This window comes from Corvus cornix, chromosome 4A (genome assembly GCF_000738735.6).
Source record: "Corvus cornix cornix isolate S_Up_H32 chromosome 4A, ASM73873v5, whole genome shotgun sequence".
NCBI lineage: Eukaryota > Metazoa > Chordata > Aves > Passeriformes > Corvidae > Corvus > Corvus cornix.
In genome coordinates this window covers 17,840,886-17,864,244 of record NC_047058.1, presented here as the reverse complement: position 1 = coordinate 17,864,244, position 23,359 = coordinate 17,840,886, and the positions used below count along the sequence as shown (strand labels likewise).

The window sequence follows — 23,359 nt, the reverse complement described above, 5'->3', positions numbered from 1 at the left end:
ATCACAGACCTGAGACTTTTTTACTTAGTATGTAAGTGTAGGTTTCCCTCAATAAAGAACACTTGAGACAAAGTAATCTCCTGTCTGAGACTGAATGAAATTTGTTAGTGAAAAATAATAAGTGCTTGTTTTCACTTCCACTGCAGCTGGAAACTGAAATTCAGCAAGTTTCAGAGGCGTACAAAAACCTGGAGAAATCATCCTCTAAGCGGGATGCTCTGGAAAAGGCCATGAGAAACAAACTGGAAGGAGAAATTCGTAGGCTTCATGATTTCAACAGGGATTTAAGAGGTAAATGAAGTAAAACTTCTGTTCTTCAATGCTGGGGATTTTTATTGTTATGCTTACTTGGCAGGACAGAGTTTTGCTGCAGAATTCAGTGTCTGACATGACTGGAATATGATGGGATACTCAGGTGCATTCAGTAGTCAGAGATTTTAAGCACTTGCTGGGAGAATGGAAAAGACAGGTTTAGGAGAGGGCTGTAGTCTTTCATTTCCAGCCTGTTTCTCATTGACATGAAACATGTGATAAGCCAAATACCATAAACCAGATGCAAGCCTGGAATTCTCTCATGTCTTATATCCTAGAGACAATTTGTACAATTTGTTCAGTTTACAGAAATGGAAAGAGGTTTTGCTGACTGCCTAATCCCACACCAGGCACGTTCACTTTATTTCCTGTCCAGTGACCCTTTTGCACTGACATACAAACTGCAGAGTGTCTGTTCTTCCTGAAGGTCTTGTCATTCCTTATCAATGTAGGCATCTGTTTTTTTGGATCTCCCTTCCTTTTCCAGAGTGAGATGTTATTAGTGTCTGGTTCTTGCTAAGAGGCTGAGGCAGCACCACGGCTGGCAGCAAAGTGGTGTTGAGTGGTATTTACCAGGGGTAAAAGTTTAAGCATTAGTTTGGAAGGTGTAAAACATCTGCAATTTGAGATTTTTGAAGGTGCACGAACAGTTGTTTAAACTGCAAGTTTAATTTTTTTAAGAAAGCCTTCTGATTGTCCTGCATGTTGTCAGCTCTCACTGTCTCATGTCTCTTACTAAGACTCCCAGAAATTGTTTTGCATCCAGGAAGTAAAGCCATACATTTCCCAGTACTGTACACAAAGGCCTTCGTTAAATAATCTTATTCATAATAAAACACAGCATAAACGTTTCATTCTAATTTTCACAGCCTGATACAAACTTCTAGCAGCTTGCAGCAGCAGAGCTGTTAAGCTGTTTGTAGGGTTTTACAGTATTCCCTCAAGTCAGGTAATTGGACAACAGTGATTTAATCTTCTGTTAAGATTTAATGGAGAATTAGAAGAGAATCTTTTAGTTGCATGGTGAGATTTATTTGTGTGGAAAAAATAAAGGTATAAATTGAAAAAATAAACTTCTGTGTTATAAATGTTTAAAATAATTTCTTTGGAGCTTTAACCTCTTTTGTCTCATTGAGTGTTATTTCCTTAAGGACATAATTAGAAACATTTCAAAAGTGAGTGCCAACTTCTGATAGGCTGTAGAATTAGGAGATCCATTCCCCCAGCATCAGGAATGCCCTGAGCAGATGTAACTTAGTGATTGAAAGTTTTTAATTATTTAGTTTGCTTTTATTGAACATTTTTGCAGAACGCATGGAGACAGCCAACAAGCAGCTGGCAGAGAAGGAGTTTGAGGGATCTGAAGACAATCGGAAAACCATCTCTCAGCTCTTTGCACAAAGTAAGTTACACAGCCATTATGGGTCAGTGGAAAGCTCCAGTCACCCTGGGAAGGAGGACAGTGCAGCAGGTTAATTATCAGCAAAGAAATCAGGGCAGTGGCAGTCCAAAACTGGCAGTGGAGAAAGGAGGAGGGATTCAAGAGTTCCTTTTCTGTCAGTATGTAAAGTTCATCTGATGGGATTTATTAGAGATTTTGGAGCAAAGGTAATTTGCAGTTAAACTGTAAAATTAGTGTTCACCCCATAATTTACATGACATTTTATCCACCTATTTTATTCCTTGGAAGCTTTGAAATTAACCTTCCCAGGCTAACAGGAGTCCTGGCATGAGTTAAGGCCAGTGGGAGAGGAGCCTGGTAGGTCTCCTATCTCTTCCCCTTTAATTTGCCACTGCCCTATCCTGTTCAGCAAAAATAAAGGGGATGAACACTCCTGTAGTCTGCTGGACTGGGTGAGGGTCAGGAATGCTGTCCACAGCAGTGGATTTATCACAAGGCAAACCAAAATGACGGGTGTGAAATGCTGCTTTTCCTTTGTTCTGAAATGTCTTGAGGCCGACGGCACCGGGCCAACTTTCCTCTCATCCCACAGTGTACTCCACCCTTCTGACAATGCTCACTTTTCTCCAATTGTTATATAAAAAGGTAGTGCAATAAAATTGCAAAACAGAGTTTTTCTGTGGTGCAACAGACACTGCAGCTACTCTGACAGATGCTGGTGTCCCTCTCTTGTGTCAACTTTAGCTCATTCCTTGTGCTTTGCATTGCAAGAAATGGCTGTCAGGGAGTGAATTCCAAACTCCTGGTGGTAGTGGGAAGTCTAGGAGTTTAGTCTCTCCTTCTGTTGGGTGGGCACTGAGGTTCACAGGTGTACCCAGAAAGGTGGGAAGGTCAAAGCTGTGGGGCCTCTCCTTTTGGATGGACATGGAAGCAACAGTGCTGCATTTCATAGGTCCCAGCATTTCTAGGGGTGCTGCAGGCACTTGTCAAGTGAAGCAGTTCTCATTTGGGGAAAAGTCTGCAACAAAACCTCCAAAAGCCTCTCTGCAAGCATTTCCAGATTAACAGACAGCCTGGTAGCACTGACTGATACCTGCTGGCATAATGCCACCCTGTCTCATTGCAGCTCAGTCTCTGCAGTACAGTTAATGTGCTCACACTGTCAGCAGCTCATTCCTGGGTGGAGGAGAAATGCTGAGAAAAGATGGGGAAAAAAAATAAGCAGGTGATGACATTTATCCTTATGTCCTGGTCTGGCTCTGAGCTGCGCTCAGGGTTTGCTCTGCAGAGCTCTGGGTGCTGTTGGTGGACAGGTTTGTTTTGCAACCTGTGTGTGGGCTGCGTTGATTCCCTGGCAGAAGGGAATCTTCAGCTACTCTGTGTTGCTAAAGCTTTGTTCCTGGCTTTTTGCTGGCAGAAGAAAGGGAGTAATTGTGGTCCTGTAAATATAGTTATGCACATGCTTGCACAAACGGGCCTGTGTACTCCATATGCAGTCTGCCCTAACACCCAGCACCTCGTTCCTGTTTTTCAAGCCTTCCACTCCTTGTCCTCATTCCTTTGTCGTGGGATATTGGTTTCTGGAATGCAGTTTCTCTGGTGTCATCAGTGCTGGGTGTAGATCACTCCAGGGAGTATTCTGTGGTTGTGTATCCAGCAAGTGGGTTAATGTTATCTTTGGAGCTGGTTGGCTTGAGCTGGGAATGGCAACATACACAGAGGACATCAGCTCTGTGTTGTGGCTTTGCCTTACACCCCTGTGTGATAATTGCTCCAGTCTCCAATTATTTTTATCCTATCTATTTTTTTTTATGAAGGCAGTGCCCTGTTCCTGCAACTCAGCATTGCTGCTCCAACACCATCCAGCTCTTCCTGGAGAACAGCAGAAAAGGATGAGTTGCTGTGTTTGGGGTGGCAGGTCTGCTCTGAGCAGTGACAGAACAGATGTATGTGCCTCACTTCTGGCCCAGGGGGTCATTTTTACAGGCAGTAGAGGAAGACTTAGGAGTTCTCATTGCTGACTTTTTTCTGACTCCTCTGAAGATAATTGCTGGATGTTCCTCTGAGGAGGGACAGAACAGCCTTCCGGTTTGGGAGGTCGGTGTGGAAAAAAGGAGCACAAGTTTTTCAGGCACACAAGTCTGCCATCTCTCTCCCCAGCCTGAGATATTAAAATTACTCAGTTTGTTTTCCACTACTGAAAGCTCGCAGGTGAGGAGGTGCCAAGTTTCAGTAACCATCTGCATAGTCACAACAAATTACCTGAGTAACTGTACTGAGTGATGCATCTTCTATTCCTTCTCACTATCTTTGTGGCACATTGTTGCTTGAAGGTACCATACTTGTTTTTCGGGGTTACAGGCCCTTCTCTTCCTTGAAAGCCATGTCCTTTTATTTTCCCCCTTAGCATTAGATTTGCATTCTCTCTCTTGTGAGAGTCCCAGTGCAGTCTTTCCTTCACCCTTGGAGTGAAAGACTCCTGAAAACTGGGCAGAGACAAGTGCTGTGCATTGATAACTATCACTTTTTTATCCATAGACAAGGAAACACAGCGGGAAAAAGAGAAACTGGAAATAGAGCTGGCTGCTGCACGCTCCACCAACGAGGACCAGCGGAGACACATCGAGATCCGAGACCAGGCCTTGAACAATGCTCAGGCCAAGGTGGTGAAACTGGAGGAGGAGGTAAGGATGCTGGGAGAGAGGAATCAGGGTAGCTTGTGTTCCACCAAAAGTGACTGTGAGAATGAATTTGTCTTGTGGAAGTTATAAGGAAATCTGCTTTCTCCAAAGCTGTTTCTATCGGCTTAGCTTTGTGTTGACTAGCTAAACAGATAAGCCACAAATCTGTATTTCCTTGGACGTGCTTTTGTCTAAGCAGTCATATTTTGTTTTCTTTCTGTTTCAATTTGTAAAAGTGGGCTGGAAGTAAAATCTCAGGCCTGGAAACCTCCTGAACTTGGCAGAAATTCAGATCTGGAGGGACTTTCAAGTAATATCAGATGAATGCAGCTTGTCCTCTTGCCAGGTGTGGGGACAGTGCAGATCATATGCAGTATGTGCCCAGCATTTGTAATAAGCTGGGCATGACCTTAGTCGTTTTCTCTCCCTTTCCTCCCAAGAGGGGATAATGCATTTGAGCTGCTTAGCTGGGCAGCTTTCACAGCAGTTTCTTTTGTAGCCTTGTCCCTGCCACTCATGGCTCTCACCTCTCTGCCCTTCTGCGTCACGGTGTCCGTCCTTTCCTCCCGCCTACTGCTCTCCTCTCAAAGGCCCCATTTCCCACTCCAGCCTCTGCTTCCTTTACTCCTACTCTTCCTCCGTGGAGAGTCTTGGGAGGAAATCTCCTGACCAAGCACACTTCCTCACTGCAGATTTGTTCTCCAATCCTGCCGTCTCTCCCTGGCTACCAGGACTCAGCGTCACCCTCAGCTGGGCACTGTGCCTATGTCCACCTGAATTTTGCTACCTTCAGAGACATTCCTCAAACCTTCCCTTTGTCTGCTTTCAGTTCTCTCTCCCTTCAGGATCCCATTGTACCAACAGAGGAGGAATGATCAAACACAAAGTGAATACCCTCCTCTCCCAGCTACAGGTGTAGCTGCTTTCTGAGTTTTAGCCTACTCTTCTCTGAGCTCTGGATTTGCCTCAATAGCCCTCCCCCTGAACCTTCCTGGGTCTCTCCCTGGTGTCCTTAATTTTTGGCCTTCCTTTAATCTCTTTGTGGAAGCCTTGCCTCAAGCCCTCTAGATCTCCCCTGTATCTGCTCTGCTCATTCAGGATGTTGTTGTGGGCTTACCTGCTGTCATAACCTCTTTTAGCCTGGCATGGCTGACTTGCACTCACTCAGGGGACAGGGAGCATTAGGTTATAGGGTAATTTACATGTAATATGGCTCTCTTTGGCTCTCAGACTGTTCTGTCATTGATTCTGCAATGTATTGGAGCTCTTTGGCTTTCATTCAAATTTCAGCACCTTATTTAAAAGTCTGATGTGTCACTAACTCCAAGTACATGGGACATGCTTGTGGTTTCCTTGGAAATGCTTGGAGTCAATGTGGATGAGGTGCTACGATCAGCTGGGCCAGCACACACAGCACTTGGCTGGGTTGAACCTCTGTGTAGGCACTAATTTTGGCTCACTCACAGTAAAGTTGAAGCCTTGAGGGGTAATAATAATTGTGTGTTTTATTTTCAAAAGACTGCTCTTGTTTTACTAGAATTGGGTTCGGTGCTGTGGCAAAGTATTTCTGCCTAGGTAGAATAGTGAAATAGGTAAGTAATGCTGGGCTAAACTGCATGAAAGCTTAAAAAACACACATAGACTGATACAGAGTGAAATGATCTGCAAGAGGGCCTGTGGTCACATGCATCCAACCTTTGCTTGAATCCCAGGGTGTGCAGGAAGTGCCACCCTTCCTGCTGTAGATAAATATGGAAGCGTCTCAGTGAGGAAGCAGGAATTAACTCTGCTTTTTCCTAGAGGTGAGAGGGAATAAGGGGAAACAAATGGTAAAGAGTCACTTCTGTGGGTTTCTCAAATCACTTTTTAATGAAATACTTAGGATTATAACGCATTTGTTGCCTCATTAGTGTTGAATTGTGGAAAGTTCTCAAATCCCCAGGCTGTTTGGTAACTCTGAAAGGCGGCCAAGGAGCTGCTCAAAGCTCAGGGTGCTTTTAGAAGGGGCTGAGAACACCATTCTGAGTTAGTGGCATTCACTGGCCAAGATATATGAACAATTTGTGGATAATTTCTTTATTTCTGCCAGGTTAATCTGAGTGACTAGTCCCTGTAAGTGTTGGGAATTTCCAAACTGGTCCTGCAGAAGAGGGTGGAGTTTCTTAGACTCAGGTTTGGCAGCCTCTCTGGCTCAGGACCTGAGGGGGGGGAATGTTGTTGCCTCCTGTAATGTAAGTTTTCAGCTTTTTCTCTTCCCCCCCCCTCCATTTTGGCTTCCTATTAAGCAGAGTAACCCTGCCTCATATGCACCAGATCCTTTATAAAAAGAATATTTCCATTCTAGGGAGAGCCATATATCACTGTAACAGAATTTAAATGTTGCATTGGAATTGGAACTTTAGATTCTTTCCAAAACCCTTTGCTTGAATTGCCAGTTTGGACAAAACCACCCATCTGTATAATGTAGACACTTGTCTACACCTGTGTAGCTTTGAGGGTTTTTATATATACTGGATTTTAGCATCCAAGAGAGTGAAAGGAGAGATGAAGGGATGTTAAATATGATGGAGAAAGGAATGATCTTGGAGATATTGAAGCATAGTGTGAAGCAGTTGGAAGCAAAAGTAGACATTCACAGAATGCTTCCCCTGTTAGCAGGGGTGAAATGGCTCTTCAAATTTAGAACAAGCTGCCATTACAGTTTTTAATAGAGTGGGGTTTATTTCTGCAAAGTGCAAAATAGGGTGAGTGATCATAAATATTTAAAGCAAACTTAAATATGTCTACGAAGAGAATTGCTAAGTATGTATATGTTTTATATATAATATTTAAACTTTACTACTTCTCTACTCTCCATAAAGATACACGGTTATTAACCCCTATTTTCACTTCTCTATTTTTGTTCTTCCCTTTAGTAAATGTTCCACAGTTTTGCATAAATCAGCAGCTTACTCAAATTGTTTCCAGGGGAGTATTGGTCTGTGGTTTCTAAAATCAAAACTTCAGATTATTTTCATTACATGTAATACATTTGACATAAATTGAACATATTTGAGGTAAAATGCATGTTGGCTTAAAAATGTATATCACAGTCAGAAGCAGTTAGTGATAATAATATTTGGAGCTAAAGCAATGAAAACCTCTCATTTTGGAGCATGGATTGCTGTGAGAGTCTCAAGTGGGATGGCAGCAGGGTTGTGGCTGGTCACCCATGATTTAACCACATCTGCTCACATACACCTTGAGAGCCTGCAGCAGATGGAGCAGTTAAACTGGGCTTTGCTCTGGGCCAGGGCCAGAGCTGCTGGGCTTGCAGAAAGGACCATCCTGGCCCACCTGACCCTGAGTAAATGCTGACTGACTGCCAGTCCTTACCAGACTTGGAATGTCGCAGGTGGGAGTTTGATGCCAAATACTTGAACCACAACTGCTGAGTGCAGAGGCTACAAGTGCTACTGGTTTTACGTTTTATTTTTTGTCAAATTTGGTCATTTCTGCTTACCCTACTTAATTCATACCATGGAAGACCACACTGCAACTTAAGAAAAGTTTGTGGTATTTTTATAATAGTGTGACTTGTACTCCTTTGCTCCACTGCTTTACAAACCACTTTTTTAATGAGTGCCTCAAGGAGACAGCTTTGAAGAATAGTGACAACCACCTGGAAGATAAAAATATCTGCTCTTTGTCATCCTCACACACACACCTTGCAGTGGGAAGAGGAGACAGAGGACCTCTGTAATGGGTGGAAACTGGGAGCTGAGGGAGGGGACAAGTTTGAATGAAATACCTTTTCTAAAAATGCTTGTGTTTAGAAGTTCTAAGATCCTTCAGCCATCAGAATTCCACATGGAGCAGCTTTCAGCTGAGATACTGTGTTCATTTCCCACTGTGCTGTTGTGGAGAGAAAAAATGCTCTATTTCTGATAACACTGAAGGTTCTGTCCGGTGGGAAGTGGGAAAATGCATTTCCCAATGACATCTGTTGTACTTTTTATGCTGTGCCTGAGATACTTTCAGAACAGAGACCCAAACGAGAGCTGTCTGCTTGATGCCTGGTCTGGTTTTTTCCAGTCACTTCCCTGGGTCTGTAAAAAGATACTCCTGGTCTCCACAGCTTTGTTTCACATAGACTCTGAGAACTACATAATACTCCTTTCAGGAAAGAGTTGCTTCTAAAGGGGACACTTTTTGGATGCCTTGTCATTCCTGGATGGATTGGGTGCAGAGGAGAGAAACCTGCCTGTTTTCCCTGTAACTGGTTCCCTCTAATGAGCTGCATTCTTGTGACAGAACTGCCTTTTTATTGCCATGTCACTGTCTCACATATTCTGCCTGTTAGTGATTTTCCAGAGGTGGCCTGCAGAGTTAGAACTTTATTTTAACACAAACAAACGGGGCGACGACATTGTGACATTCCCATGCCACAGACACTGTTCCCTAGCAAGGGGATAGTGTTACCAAATTGTTTCAGCAGGAATTCTTGCTGAGGCCACTGGCGCCTTGTTGGGCCCGAATTCAAACAAACTGAGCGTTCAAAGGCATCCTAGAGGAATATATTCCAACTGCAAGAGGGTGAGGTGATTTAAACGTGCTTGCTGTCTCTTTTTTTCTTTTTTTTTTTTACTACATTTCTGCCATAGCAGGCAAATTCTTGTGGGGAAACACATTTTCAGCTGCATCTGAGTGGATTCAGCTTTAGGATAAACCCAGAATGTTATGAAAACACCCTGAATATATTAAACAAAGGACTTTGAAGACATCAGAAATAGTGGGTGGGAGACAAGCAGATGCTGACGAGTGTTACCAATTTGCTGAAATAGGAGCTGTCCAAGATGAAGAGGGTAATGGCTGGGTTTGACAAAATGCCTGGGAGCGTTCTGAATCATTGCAGGAAGTCTTCTCTTCTTCCCCAGGAAAAAAAAAAAAATCTTTGCTGAGTAACGCATCTGGAAGCAATGAATCTCTTTCCAAAGAGAAGATCCTTCCCCTCACCTGCTGTGTCCAGGGCTGTGTTTGTCCTGCACAGGCAGCTCCAGTTGGAGGATGTTACAGCCTCCCTTGTGCCTGGTGACCTGACTGAAAATTCCTCTTTCCTGTGTGCCCCTGCTCCCTTTCCATGGGACCTCTGTGCCCTCCTCAGAGCCTTCCTTCTGCAAGGACCTGGGATCCCTGAAAGGCATTGCATGGTTTGTCCAAGCCTAAGTGAATGGAGGAGCAGGATTTGTTTGGCTTTTAGGATGTTAATCTCCTTTCTGCTGGACACTTGTAGTAATAATCAAATACCCCTGTTTCTGAGAGGAAAACTTTGTCTTTGGCCATTGATTTTAGACCATGCAAGGGCATGCCAAGGGAGGGGAGAAATTAAATGAAGATGGAAATACCTGATCAAGCAGCCAGGGAATCTTTCAGGGCTATTCCCTGCATTGCTTTGTTCTTTGTGCACTGAATTTCTGCAGAGCCCAGGCCAGTCCTGGTCATCTTTATTTGTCTTGTCCTCAGTCCTGTTGCAGAATTTACATAAACTTTGTAGTGAATGGCAACTGGAGAGTGACTGCTCCTGTTTACATTGGTTTAGTTAGAAAATTTTGTTGATAAAATTACAGCCTGACCTCTGATGCTTGGTTAGGACATTTTCCAAAGCAGTCAGGGATTGACCTGGAGACGATAAGGACATTATTAAAATTGTGCTGTAGGAAATGCTGGGAATGGATACAGTCATCCTGCAGTGCTGTGCTGTGCTTCCAGACATGCACTGAGGTTATGTGAGACCTTACATCGTAAATAGGTGTTATAATAAAGATATTCTCATTAGCAAAATGCTCTGCATTTTCAGAGCACCCTTGGAGGCAAAGCAGTTACAATACATGATGTGAACATGAGCTTGCTTCTTAGTTAAATGCTGTACCATCAAAAGGAAAATTACTATCTTGTCATATTTACTTAAAATTACATCCCGAAGGGTGTGACTGCATCCTTGTAAAGCTTCAGGAATGAGCTCTTATCTAGAGCACGTGTTCACTGCAAGGCCTGATGCAAAAGAGAGAATTCCTGCATCCTTTGATGCCATCTCTGCCCTGGTAGATGTTGCTGTGGCCCTTGGCACTACACAGCCAGTTTTGATTCTTTGCTGGGCAAAAGAGGGTGGGGAATCCATGGCAAATGACCAAGAACAAGCCTCAGCACGCTGGCTTTTTTTACCTTCTTCCCATCTTCGTTATGTCTTCAGCACCCTGGCAATACTCAGGAAATTGTTTCCAATTCCTGTCTTAGGAAAACAAGATCATACTCTCGATCTCTGATAATGAAATCCCTCTGTGCTTGGAAGAATCATTCCTGATCCTCTTTACATTGAGAGTTCAGATCAAGTCAGAGACATGAAAACCAAAAATTTATACATTTAGATTTCCCTTCCACCACTTCTGGAGAATCACAGAAAGGTAAATTTTTCTCACAAATACTTGCGGTAGCAGAGTGGCAGAGCTGGAAATGAATGAGAGTGCCAAAACATGCAGTGACTTTACTGAAGGCAGCAAGTACATGAAATGAAACTATCTTATAGATAAAGGATAGTTCTGACAAAGGACATTAGGAAAGTTGAGTTGTCTGGAGCACATCCCTGCCTTTAAAGCTTACTGAACACGTGGGTTCCAAAAACCTGAAAATTATTTGAGGAATTCGTGAACTAATTCTGGTTTTAAGCTGTTGAAAAGAATACACACACCAGCCCGAAATCTTCCAATATTCCTAATTCTCCCTGATGCTGGAAGATGAAGTGCATCTTGTAAAGGGAGAAAAAAATGTTGTCTTTCTGCAAAGCCACTGAACAAGCTGTGCCTGTACGTTGGGTCTGGTGCCTGAGTCAGGCGTGTGCAGGCAGTGCTGGGAAGTTGGGCAACAGCTTGTGTTGCAACTTTTCACCTGCAGGTTTGGCTGATGGGAGCATGTTCAAAGTGAATGTTTCAGTGGAATTTGTGTGTCCTAATTCTGCTTTTTGGCTGGGCTCTTGGTATTCTTTGAATGTGGGCCAGAACGTTAATCCACACATATGCATACTCAGGTTTGTTAATTGTGGACCTGTAAAATGTTGTCGGTGGCTGCTTTTGCAGGATTTTGCCTGTGTGTTAAAAAACTTCTCAGAAGTTTAAATGCTTCGTAGTAGGTAATAAGAGACCAAATGTCCATCACCTCATCCTTAATTTCTTTTATAAAGAAGAGAGAGGGAGGAGAGCTGGTTTTGAAGAGATTATTTTTCAGCTCGATGCATGATATTTCACTGCTGGTGAGCTTATCAGGTTGTTCCTCACTCTTTGTCCGGGTCAAAACCCAAGATACTGAGTCTCTCCATGTCTGGGTTCTGCTGCTGAGCCTATAGGTTATCCCTTTTGGCTCCTTTGAGCTGCTGTTAATCTAAGTTTAAAACTGCTGCATTAATCCATACTTCAGTGGAGTCTGAGAAACCTTAAATTGGTGTTACCAAGCACAATGGTATGGAATAAAAAGATTCATTAAGTATAACATCTTTATTGATTTTCTGCAGAGCAGCAGTGGATATTAAACTATATTTAAATGTTCTCATCCCTCCCATTCCAAACAAGCTTGAAATCTTGAGCAATCAAATAAAAATACCTTTCTACTGTACATGCACTGGTGGGAAGTCCTTTGGCTGGATTGCTCACTGTTTATTGTAACTTTTATTATAAAATTCTTGTTTGGGGAAAATCTTCTAAGGCAGCAATGTTCACGCTGTGAGATTAGATGCCTGCTGACTTTATGGAGAGAAGAAAAGGATACTATGTCTGGGATTAATAGCGTTTGGAGATTTTTCTCTCCCTGCTCTTTGCATTGCCTGAAGGAACAGGAGTGAGAAAAAGGAAAATTTTTTAAGAAACACATGATAAGACCTTTTTGGAACAAAGGTGTGATGTGAGAACAGCTCATGTTCAGATCAAAGTATCCTGTGTCTGCTGAAACGGAGAGCAGATTCCTAGGGAACACTGTCAGAATGGGGCCAACGAGCAGTGATACTTTCCCAGAATACTTTCCGCTTCCAAGAAGGACTTCCTGAGCCAAAAGTGGTGTCTTTTGTCTTTAATATCCCTCAGTGGACTTTTCTTCCATGAAGCTGTAGAACAGCTCTTTGAACTCACATAAGGGAGTCTGTGTTTTGCATTGTGGTGCTTCTCTAGAACTTTGGCTCTGACTGTTGGGAAAAGTTGCCTTCTTCCTGCTATTTTTGTATTTCAGGGTTTATGACAATCAGAGCTACAAAAGCAGTGCCCCAGATTTGCTGCACAGGGCCAGCTAATTGCAATTGTTATTCTTTTCCTTAACAGAAAATAATGCACACAGGTATACAGTATTCCCTATATTTGAGTAGAGCTGGGCTCTGGGTATGTTTTATTATTTTTTAAAATTTTCATCCATATTTAAGTTTTGGTTTTTTCTGCCTAACGTGGATTAACTTTGCTAAGACAATTACTGGGAGGCTCAGTGTGGCAGTTTTTGTTGCTTCTTGTGAGGCAGGGTGGCAGCTTGGTTTGCAGGATGAACGATGGAGGAGGATGGAAGAGCAGTGGCAGGAACAGAGCAGGACCTGTCAGGCCAAGAAGAGTGTCCAGACTGGTGGGATAAACCTGGCATGGGGAGAGCCTGGGCCATGGCTGGTGTGTGCTTTGATCCTATTATATTTTTGTGATGGGATTGCAATAGGATCCTACAAATTTTGATTTCGTTTCTGCTTAATCTTGTAAAAATGCTGCCAGCAATTTTCAATATTGCACTGAGAGTGTTCCCAGCTTGTGGACCAGCTCTAAACACTGCTGCAGTTACCTTGGAAACGTGTGTCAAGTTACTCAAACACTATTTCAGTCCCTAGTGCCCTTTCTAGTCCATTGCTGCTCTCAGACATTTGCAACAGATAATTTCCTGTTTCCCCATCGTTACCATGGGGTCACTGAGGACAAAAAGGGCAAATACACCCAGCAGGAAAGCAGAGATGGGACAGAGCTGTAACATCCTGAGTGTCCAGTCCAGAGCAGGAGGCCAGGGCCCACTGACAGCAGTCATGAATCATGGAATAGTTTGAGTTGGAAGGGACTTTAAAGATCATCCAGTTCCAGCTCTCTGCCATCGGGACACCTTCCTGTATCCCAGGTTGCTCTGAGTCCCATCCAGCCTGGCCTGGGACACTTCCAGGAATCCAGGGGCAGCCACAGCTTCTCTGGGCACCCTGTGCCAGGGCCTCATGGCCCTCACAGGGGAGAATTCCTCCCAATATCCCCTCTAAGCCTGACTTCTTGTCAGTGGGAAGCCATTCCTCCTTGTCCTGTCACTCCAAGCCCTTGCAAATAGTCTCTCTCCATCTTTCTTGTGGGCTCCCTTCAGGTTCTGGAAGTCACCTGGACATCTTCTTCCTGGCTGGTGGCAAAGCCTGAAGTTCACTCGCTCATTCTCGTTATTTATGTTGCCTTTTCTTCCTTTGTTCAGCTGAAGAAGAAGCAGGTCTATGTTGAGAAGGTGGAGAAGATGCAGCAGGCCTTGGTTCAGCTGCAGGCAGCGTGTGAGAAGAGGGAGCAGCTGGAGCACAGGCTGCGCACCCGGCTGGAGAGGGAGCTGGAATCTCTCCGCATGCAGCAGGTACCCCCTGCCCCTGGGATCCCTGTAGGATTGCACCCTGCACCACACAGAAGCGAAAGGCAGTGGGGTTTTTCATCTTGTGTTGTTAAAAAACTTCTTTTTCACTAGTTAGAGTCATGGATTTGCTGGCCATTGTATTGCTTTTACGTGATTTGATTCTGTTTCAACCAGAGGATTTAGGCAAGGAGCAATAGGGGATCTATCGTGTGACAAGGTGTAGAAATAGCCTCATAGCTACATGCTGGTTTATCTTTAAATAACATGGTTATATTATCTGAAATTATTTTAAAATCGTGTTCACCATTTGGGATTTTATATAAAATTCATTAACAACTGGCCTGAAAAGAGGGCCTTCAAAAACCTTTTGCATTTAAAAAAAGCACACAAGACTAAACCATCAAAGCCAATTCCATAAATGCAGTTGATGGAAATGTATGGGAGTTTCACATAGACTATATTGCAATTATATTATGAGTCTTTTTCAGCAAAAAGAATGAATGAGAAGTAGATTGTGCAGGTGTGTTATGAATTGGACGTGAAGTTTTAGTTTTACTTCAGCCTGTGTCAAACACAGGTGAACTGTCAGGTCTCTGATTTTTACTGGACATAGGATGCAGGCCTGTGTTCTAAATCATATTTAGTTTCAGGTTACTTTTATCCCCTAACTTCCATCTCTGCATAGGAATAGAAATTTAAATCTTGGGGTTTTGCATTGGTTTTAGTAGGAGTTACAGTAGTTTGATAAACATTTCTGTTACACCTTTGGAAGATCAGGTACTCTAAACCTCACGCTGAGCCTGAGTCAACACAAAACATTGCTTTCTTGTCATGGTTGAAAATCCTGAGTTCAGCATAAAATAGCCCAATTTCTATTCCTTTAAACCATTTATTTTGTTTTTCAAGTCAAATGTCTTGCTAATTCCACATGAGACTTCCATATGAAACTGGAATTTTTATTCCTTGAACTGTTATCTGAACAAACCTCCATGCTTCCTTACTTTGAAAGGGAGCACTGCCTGCTTTCCAAATCTTGCTTTAGCACTGGAGTATTTCAATCCCCAGCTATACACTGATCATATAAATTTAATAACCAAATGCTTTAAAAATATTTAGGATGTATTTTTTTTTGAAGGGATGATACTAGTCAGTGCCTTGCTGAACACTTGGGAGTCAGTCTGTGTTACTTCAGGCATTATGGAAGGGCTGTGCATGTCACACCTGTATAGCACAGTCTAGCTCTGGGATGCATATTTGGGGCTTTGGACATGGAAAAAAGGCCTTGGGAGGAGTATTTTCCATCTCGGGTATTTTCTCATTAGTCTGCCCAACACAGCATAAAGCCACTGCATTTCCCTCTGGGGGGATTCTTGTGTCAAACCAGTGACAAAAAGCAAACCAGCCAACCCTGAGCCTTACAGCTGCATCCTGAGACTTCTATTTTTGTTTGGTTTGGTATTTCCCTCTTGGGAATCAGCGTCAGGGCACATCTCAAGCTGCCAACGTCTCCGAGTACAACGCCACGGCGCTCATGGAGCTGCTGCGTGAGAAGGAAGAGAGGATCCTTGCTCTGGAAGCTGACATGACCAAGTGGGAACAGAAGTACCTGGAGGAAAGTGTGATGAGACAGTTTGCTTTGGATGCAGCTGCGACTGTGGCTGCTCAGAGGTAAATGGGACTTTTCACAGTGCTGGGATTATTTTCTTTTTCCAGTTGAATGTCATATTTCCCACCCAGGAATGTTGTCATGCCACCCTCCCGCGATCGCTTGCCCTGTGGTCTGAACAACTCCTCAGACCTCTGCAAGCAAGTGGAGCTTGGCTGCTCTTCCTGGGAACTGTGCAATTGCCAACAATTAGAAACATTTTTCCAGGGGAGGATTCCTCCACATGCAGGAGCCGTTTTCCAGACTAGAATTGTTCTGAGCCATTCCTGGAAGCTGTTGATTCAAAGGAGAAGAGGCTTGGGGGGGTTTTAATTTTAAAAACAGGAATCCATCCTTGCTGAAGTCATGTGAGATGGAGTGAGCTTGGTGATTCACATCATTCACCCTGAATGGCTTCCTTGTTCTCCAGAATGTTTTTGCAAATTACTTTGTGGTATTGTCTGGTTACTAACCAGAAGCATCTAGTAGGAAATTCTGCTCAAAACATTCTGCTCTGTATGGAGAGCACTGCTTGTGGGGGTGGGAAGGGTGTCTGAAATTTGGTAACAAGGTCCCATTCCAAGACAACTGTACAGAAACACTTCTTACGGCTGTAAATAGGCCCGAGTGCCTCAGCTGGTTGGTAAACAAGGGCTGTTACTGGAGTGCAACTCCTTAGCATTAGGCCTTGCTTGCGTATAATTGCATTGCTCACTAGTTTATGGTTCTGGACAGCAGATTTTACTGTAGATTGTTTCATGAGCCAGATCCAGATAGGGATGTTATCACAACTGGCTTCCCAGCTTGTAAGATCACACTGGAATTACAGGGGTGAAGTTGCAGATCTGCTGTGTTAGCGTTTAAAGACTTATCTTATCTTGCTCCAGGAGCAAGCTGTTATTTTAGGGTATTGATGCTTCTTGTGCACTGTTTTCCACCTCCCCAGAGATTCCCTAAAGGCTCCTGCTGCTGCTTGTGCTTAGAGGCCATGTTATATTTTCAGCGTGGGCTGATAAGTTGGGGCCTGGTCTATTGTTTATCATGGAGTGGGAGGGGATGTGTTAGGCCTGCTCAGGTTTCATTAAATGAACAAGAATGTTGCCCAGTCAGGAAAGAGCCTCTGCTTTTCCATTTCCATCTAGATTCCACTGATGCCAGTGGCAACCTCATCTACACTGTCCAGATTTCTTTCCCTTTTCTTTAACAGTGGAAACTGGCATCCCTTGGGAAGCTGAGGTTGCAGGAAGGATGCTTTAGAGGCCTGGCAGGAGCTGGGTCAGATTGGGTTTCTTTGGTGAATGATCTTCTCATGCCCTTCCACATTCACAAGTAGGATGAAATACTCATTATTTGGTTAGTGGACTGACCAACTATCACAAGGTTAACTTCAGGCACTATATGGAATCAGTCTGAAACTCTTTTCACCCTATTCCAAATTTTTTGGACCTAGCTGCTTAGGATCGCTTAAGAAACTTCCATGCCTCGTTCCCTTTGATATTCACATCCCTGTATGATACTGTTGGAAGGGGAAGGGAAAAAGCTTTTTATCTGAAGTTGAAGAAAAGTGCCTGGTGTTCCTTTCCCCTCCCTGTGTCCTTGGATTTGCCTCGTTGATCAGTTTACAGTAGTGCAGTGACTCTGTTTAGATGAGGGACTGGCCTGAGATGGACAGGAGGTTGTTGTAATGATCTGCGTGTTTTTGCAATCCTTCTTCATTAGGACACAAATGAAGTTGGGAGTTGGATTTTTGGAAGACACTGAGCCAGCTTAAACTCAAATAAGTGGGATATTCTTGTTTGTTACATTTGAGCAGTATTTTTGTGCTGCTGGGGGGAAAGCAGCAAACTTAGCAGGTCTTCATCTGCTGTCCTTGTTCCAGGGACACGACAGTGATCAGCCACTCGCCCAACCCCAGCTACGACACCTCGCTGGAAGCTCGCATCCAGAAGGAGGAGGAGGAGATCCTGCTGGCCAACAGGAGATGTCTCGACATGGAGGGAAGGTGAAGTGCAGTTTGGTCCTATCTGGCTTCTTTGGGACGGGGATTTGAAATTAATTGCCTGGGTAGACGCCTCAGAACCAGAAATTCTTGTGTCTTCACCAGCAGCAGGGATGTTGAGTGCCAGACGCTCATTTGGCCAAGGAAGTACCCACATAGCAATCCAAAACCTGTCTTGATACTGAAGGCTAATGCAAAAAAGTCTTGTCTTAGATTTTTTGCATCTAGCTTGTTCCTGTTCTCTCTTCAGGGTATCTCCATCAGACCCCAGGCTCCAGCTGCCCCTTAACAGGCTCACAGAGCTGTTTTCCCTGGGGTTAGGCCCAGTGCAGTCTCCCCAAAGTGTGTTAATGCCTTCTGTTGGTTCCATGTTGTGCCCATAACTCTCAGGTTTGTCTCAGAGCTCCTTCCATGGCTGTTTAGAGCAGTTTCCAGTAGCCAGAGGTGGGTGGGTGTGTCAGTGCACTCTCTCACATGATCTGCTCTGTGGGCCAGAGAGCAGCCAGTGCCCAGGACAATGTCCTGGCATCCTCCCTCCACCTCCCCAAATGCCTAAGGGAGTCCTAGTCACAGCCATGGGGACACTGAGGCCTCAGTCCAGGGAGATGGGAGACACTTAAACTGTTCTTTTTCCTTCCCCCAAAGAATTAAGACCCTGCACGCTCAGATCATCGAGAAGGATGCCATGATCAAAGTGCTGCAGCAGCGCTCCCGCAAGGAGCCCGGCAAGACAGAGCAGCTCTCCTCCATGAGACCTGCCAAGTCCCTCATGTCCATCTCCAATGCTGGCTCGGGCTTGCTGTCCCACTCCTCAACGCTGAGCAGCACCCCCATCCTGGAGGAGAAGAGGGAAGACAAGAGCTGGAAGGGCAGCCTGGGTAATTTCCAAATACCAGTGGCAATTCTGATATAGGAGTCACTGCTTGGAGGGGGGTGTGTTGGACAGACAGACTGTTTAATTACAGTAAAGCTGGCTGCAAGATGAGACACATTTGAAATAGCTGCTTATTTTAATCACTTTTGGGAATAGTGACTCCTGATACTCAGGCTCTGCCTTTAAATATATAAGCCTCTATTCCCACTTTGGCACCTGACTTTAGGGATGTCTGGGATACAGTTTTCAGGGTTCCCAAGCACTTGCTTTCAGCTGGGTGTTACAGCTGGCTGAAGGTGTAAAGTCTCCTTGAATTGGAGCAGAGATTCTAATCAGGATTTCTATCCTGTAGTGTTGTGCCTGCACCAACATGACTCCTGTCTGGAATGGCTCGACAGCATTGTTCTGAGAAATGGAGTTCTAACAAAGCAAATCCCAGATGATTTTTTTTTCCCCTGGGAGAAGTTAGGCCCAAAACTGAGAGTAAAAACCCCTGAAATGTAAATGAGAACCTGTTGCAGGTGATTTCAGAGCGTGCAGATCAGTGCCCACCTGCAAGCAGCAACTTGGGGACACTGCTATTCCTCGGGTACTTCAGCACCCAGGGGTGGAAGGTGCTGTGGAAAGGGAAAGGCAAACCAGTGCGGCCTCTTGAGGGAGGGAGCACTTTCCAGGTCCTGGAGCAAGCAGTGCAGAGTGGTGCAGAGCTGATAGCAGTTAGTTTTCTGTGATGGTGACATTCCCTTCCCTTTTCCCACGCAGGTGTTCTGCTGGGAACAGAATATCGCTCCGAATCCATCCCCTCCACCCCTTCTCCTGTCCTTCCCTCCACGCCGTTGCTGTCGGCCCACTCGAAGACAGGCAGCAGAGACTGCAGCACCCAGACAGACCGGGGCAGTGAGCAGGGCAAAGCTGCTCCTTCCCCTGCAGCTCCCACCCCAGCACGACTCCCCAGCACCAACCTGACCTACAGTGCAGAGAAAACAGGTAACAGAGCTCAGCCCCAGTCCTGAGGGGGGCCCTGCCACCCACTCCCCATCCGTGGAGCAGCCCTGACATCCCTTTCTCCATCCAGGCAAACTCGGGTTAGTTTTTTTGAGGACAAGTGGATTTCAGGGACAAGTGTGACGGTGTTCTGAGTGGTCTCAAATGCTCTGAAGGAAAACAAAAGCTTGGAGAGTGGTAGCATAAGCGTGGGCACACTGGGTAGGGAGGTGCAGCAAGATCTGAGAATTGAGAACAGGGAGATGCAAATCCCTGGGCAGTCTCTGAGTCAGTGTCTTCTCTGAAGTAAGTTTGTGAGGAGGATGTGGGGTTTAAACACATGAAAATGGGCTGTTCCAACTGGCCATTGCATTGAGTGGGCATCCAAAGCCAGGTGGACTCAGAGAGGGGGAGGGAGAAGTAGGAGAGGGAGCTATCACAATAAAGTTGTCTTGGTACCTTCCCAGTCACAGGACCAACTTCAGCCTTGGAGATCCAGTTGACAGTGAGTGTCACAGGAGCTGAATTTGCTTCCCACAGAGCTCCCAGCTGGCAAGAGCTGCTCATTTTCCAGCCTGCTCTGCCAAGTCAATGCAGATTACACAACCTTGCCTCTTCTCCTTACAGACACATTACAATGCTGTTGTTCTTTATGGCAGAGAGCATTTGGCTGGGCTCTGCCTCCTGCCCATGCTGTGCTTTTTAATGGATATCGAGGGAGAACAGGTCTGGTGGTGAAAATCTACCCTGACTGCATTGGTTTAAATGCAGTCACTCCAGTTTTATGTGGAGTTGTGTATCAGTGGGAGGTACCCAAATGGAATTTGATAAAATAGCTTTATGTCTGGCTGCATATGTGGGAATTGAATTTTTTAAAACTAAAAAAATTATTAGCTCTCTGGGCAATGATACAAGATGACGTAAAATGTTAATGTCATATTTCTAACCTCAATGAAGTTACACCTTTAATTGTCTTGTCTCTTGTTTTTCCTCATCACATAGATGGGCCACTCTTCCACTCCAGCACTCTTGAAAGAAAAGCCCCTGTTCAGACTGTGGGGCAGGACCTCCCAGATGGAGAGATGGTAGAATACCTCATCTGAAAGGCTGTACCAGGATCTAAGCTGGGATAACAGTAGCAAGAAATTTTTAAAAGACATTTTTGTTGGGAAAAAAAATGTAGTACCTGAGTAATAAAAGAACACTCAGCTGTTTGCTCTTGTATATTATGTCTCAAAAGTTTGGACAGGTTAATTTATAATTTGTTCTAAATTATAAAAAACCCGTAACAGTTGTTCTTTGAAAGTTTCCCCCTTTATTTTTTAAATACTGGATCTGATAACATCTGCAGAAAAATACTAGAACTTAGGTGCACTACATCTGATATTTCATTTCAGTGTTTTTCAAGTCTCTTAAGCAGAAGTACCTGCTCTCACAGGTGCTGGTTACATGTCTAGCTTGAATGTAGTAAGGTGAGCTTAATGGCCTTAAAATGGCCTCAGAACCAGGGACATCGTTGTGAGCATCACTTAATGGTTGTAGAATACAGGTGTTCTGGGAAGCTTTTATAAATCTGAGCTGTGATCAAGGGAGATTTCCCTTTCACTTCCTCTTTCTTCTCAGTGTAAGAACTCAGAATAGGTATTTCATGTTCCTAGGCTGAAAAGGTTTCCATTTTCAGTGTGGTAACATTTTTTTTTTTTACTTCCCAAATTTCTTTCTTTATTATTTCTATATTAAAACAAGTGACTCCGGTGATTAATGTCGCATTTCATATTTGTAGTTCTTTTTGCAAGATTTGCCACACTTTTATACTTAAGTACTTTTTCAATAATTTGTACAGTGGATAGTAAATAATATATTGCATTCATGTTTTACATAAATTAATAAGAAGAATTTACAGACCCAGCCCTGATCTGTTAGATCAGATTTCTGACATTGTAATTCCATTGGCTTTAGTGAAACTACTCCAAATTTACCATAGTTCAAGTGGGAAGCCCTGTTGTTTTTCAGAGTTAGCAGCTTAATCTACTGCATCTGTGGAGATCTTTCTCTGTAGCAGCCTTTTCTGTATTTCAAATGCCCTTCAACTTTGTACGTCCCTCCTTTCTGGAGAGACTGGATTCTTTTTCATATAGCAAAGCCTCAGAGGTAGAGCTTTAAAGAGAAGCTCCATGCAAAGGTTCAGATGGCAGATTCTCTCCTTCCAAAATAGTTCTTTAATTCATCTGAGTGGAGAGAGCAGCTTAAAGTCCCAGAGGCATTACAGAAGACAGTTACGTGTTTAAGTCATGAGGTTCACTTCCAGATTTTTGGGAACTAGCACAGATGCAGCAGTGCTTTGGTTACAGAAACTATAAGGAGAGATTAAGACCAATAGAAGTACATGAGTATTTCTTTGTTACTGTCTTTGCGTTTTATTAAAACACTTCAATATTAATTTCTGTTAAAAACTACTCTTTTTTTTTTATTTTTGTACTTGAATGTTAAAATATTTAATTACCCAGTGGTCACACACTGCGAACCTGGCTAGTTTCAGCTTTCTGTGCAGCATTAGAGTAGCAAAATTTTCATTTCAGATCGTTTCACCCCAGAAATAAGGAAATCCAGCAATTAATTGTCACAGAGTTAGTGAATGTCTTTAATTGCTGTTTGACACTACTGCTGCAGTGTCCAATTGAAATGGCCTTACCAGACCAACAGGGATCACAGGATCACAGGATGGGAGAGGAGGTGCCTCTCTCTCTGCACAGGTGGTGCCTAAAGGCCAGCCCTGAGTTTTCCTTCTTACAATAATCACTTAAAATCCAAGGAAAACACTTCTCATTGTTTCTAGCAGATTTGCTGCTGGTCAGGGTTCTCCAGGCCATATTCCCAGTCCTGCAGAAGGCAGAGATGGCAAAGAGTGGGGTAGGAGATGCACTGGGTCAGTGCAGCCCGGCCAGGCACAGACCCCTTCCATCAGCCCAGCTCCAGGCACTGCAGAGCTGCACTGCAAGGCTTTGCCTCACTCTGCCACATGGGACAAATCTTCCCAGACAGTTCCAGACCTTCCTTCCCTCTGAAGCATTCCCCACTCTTTTCCAGGCACACTGTCCACAGCCACTTCATTCTCATCCCTGAGAATGTCTTGCTTTTATTTCTCTTGGCTTAATTCCATCCCATTTTATGAAGTAATGCCCACCCTGGATGATTTGAAGTGATTTCTCTTCCTCCTCTGCAGTTGTTGAAAATGCAGCTTTTCTCATTAGCTCAAGGTGTCCATCTTTCTGCCATTTCAGCATAAACATTGATATTATATCTTGTGGGTTGGCTTAAAATGAGCAACAAGGGAAATCAAATGCCATCGAGTGTCTCTGTGAGGGGGGGGAGAAATGTTTGAATGCTTTTCTTTTAGAGTCAGGAAAAGTTATATTCCATCTTTACAAATACTTCTCAGCAGCTGGAAAGAAGTTTTACAACTGTAGGGCTCTAAAAAAACAGTTACAACTCACTTGATTCACATTAATTCTAAAATGTCTGGGAAAATGTGAATCTTCTACAGATAAAACCTCTTTCAGAAAACTGGTTTTCCCTGATCAGTATTGGCTGTTCAGGTGAAAATAATTGGTTTATCCTCCTTGCAGCTCACTGCTTTCGAATGGAGTGCCACTGTAATTTATTTTTACAAATCAAAAAGGACACAGTAGGTTTCTGTGAATAAAATACAGCAACTATCTCCTCCAGAAATGGAAGCCAGGCTGTCTCTGACAGTCTGAACCATCAGGATTGCAGGAGTCTTGGCAGTTCCTTGCCCATGGAAATAATTCTGGAAGAAGATGGTGCA

General features: G+C 43.9%; 1 protein-coding gene across 3 annotated transcripts in view; it reads left to right on the top strand.

The window, feature by feature from the left end:
* Nucleotides 1–21,973, top strand: part of AMOT (angiomotin) — a 57,735-nt gene extending 35,762 nt beyond the window's left edge. For all 3 annotated transcript variants that reach the window (XM_039571882.1, XM_010403202.4, XM_039571881.1), the window contains exons 5-13: nt 147–291; nt 1,622–1,714; nt 4,253–4,398; nt 13,885–14,034; nt 15,509–15,699; nt 17,556–17,678; nt 18,321–18,553; nt 19,312–19,536; nt 20,536–21,973. In XM_039571882.1, the coding sequence (XP_039427816.1) occupies nt 147–291; nt 1,622–1,714; nt 4,253–4,398; nt 13,885–14,034; nt 15,509–15,699; nt 17,556–17,678; nt 18,321–18,553; nt 19,312–19,536; nt 20,536–20,636 (1,407 nt within the window). In that variant the 3' untranslated portion in view covers nt 20,637–21,973. The remainder of the gene's footprint in view (nt 1–146; nt 292–1,621; nt 1,715–4,252; nt 4,399–13,884; nt 14,035–15,508; nt 15,700–17,555; nt 17,679–18,320; nt 18,554–19,311; nt 19,537–20,535) is intronic.
* Nucleotides 21,974–23,359: the final 1,386 nt, after the last annotated feature.